General features: G+C 39.3%; 1 protein-coding gene across 1 annotated transcript in view; it reads left to right on the top strand.

Annotated features, from left to right (window-relative positions):
- Positions 1 to 529, top strand: part of LOC109835146 (probable indole-3-acetic acid-amido synthetase GH3.1) — a 5,673-nt gene extending 5,144 nt beyond the window's left edge. The window contains exon 5 of the mRNA XM_020403135.1: positions 1 to 529. This exon is cut by the window's left edge and continues 413 nt beyond it. Within this exon, the coding sequence (XP_020258724.1) occupies positions 1 to 306 (306 nt within the window). The 3' untranslated portion in view covers positions 307 to 529.

The raw sequence follows: 1,182 nt of genomic DNA, 5'->3' as shown, positions 1-1,182 counted from the left end.
GGCCGTGATGTGCTCGATAATTGCTGTTTAGAGATGGAGGAGGCGCTGAATTCTGTCTACAGACAGAGCAGGGTTGCTGATGGGTCCATTGGGCCTCTGGAGATCAGGGTGGTAAAAACCGGAACTTTTGAAGAGTTGATGGATTATGCGATATCTAGAGGAGCTTCCATTAATCAGTACAAAGTGCCGAGATGCGTGAGCTTCCCTCCTATCATCGAGTTGCTTGACTCTAGAGTCGTTTCAACCCACTTCAGCCCATCATTGCCTAAATGGGCCCCAAACAGGCCCACGCAGAGCCAGCAGTGACGTTGGACACACATTTTCTTGAATAAGGATACGAGACTGTTGTTAGTAGATTATGAACATATGCTATTTAATAATGAGCACTAGGTTCTGTTTTCTTCAGTTGTGACATCAAATCAAGTCAAAATTAAGGTGTTATTTCTTACTTGATTAAAAGTTTGTTAGCCGCTGTTTGTACCAAACAAACGACTCGCAGCCTGTGCAAGTGTTTAACGGACTCCATTTTATTGACCAACATTTTTGTTGTCTTTTATTAAGATGCATAATAATCATTAATAAATTAAGATAGATAATATAAAGCATTAATGAAACTGTTGCTAGCAGATTGATGAGGATATAAATAACAAATAATAAAGCATTTGGATTTGTTTTCACAAATGGTGACATCTAACCTAATCAAAAGCGTTTTATTGACTTTAGAAAGAAACAACTTGGATTAAGTTTGTTAGGCCGCTTCTGACCCAACAAACAATTTGCAGTCCGCAACAGTTAGTGAGATGCTACAATTTCAAGGGACCACGTTTAATTTGTTTGTGTCAGCTTCGTAATGTTAATACTAGGTACTTTATCTTATTTTTGGGGCGGTTGGATATGAAATTATCCTAGAGGGATGGTAAATAGGGTAATTAAACAATAATGTGCAATTAATGAAATTCAATGCAATTCAAGACACAATATAGTAATATGACAATAATTAAGAGAGAGAGAGAGAGAGAGAGAGAGAGAGAGTTAGCCAATTTGCACGTTGATGTGTTCACAAGGTTCGGTCCTCTCGACCTACGTCCTCGACCACCTCTCCCGATGGTAATACACTAACACAACCCGGTTTGAAAACCGGAACTTCTTCACAACGATCTCTCCGAGAGCTAACACTCCATA

The sequence above is a fragment of the Asparagus officinalis genome, chromosome 3 (assembly GCF_001876935.1).
Source record: "Asparagus officinalis chromosome 3, Aspof.V1, whole genome shotgun sequence".
NCBI lineage: Eukaryota > Viridiplantae > Streptophyta > Magnoliopsida > Asparagales > Asparagaceae > Asparagus > Asparagus officinalis.
This window is presented reverse-complemented; position numbering and strand designations above follow the sequence as displayed.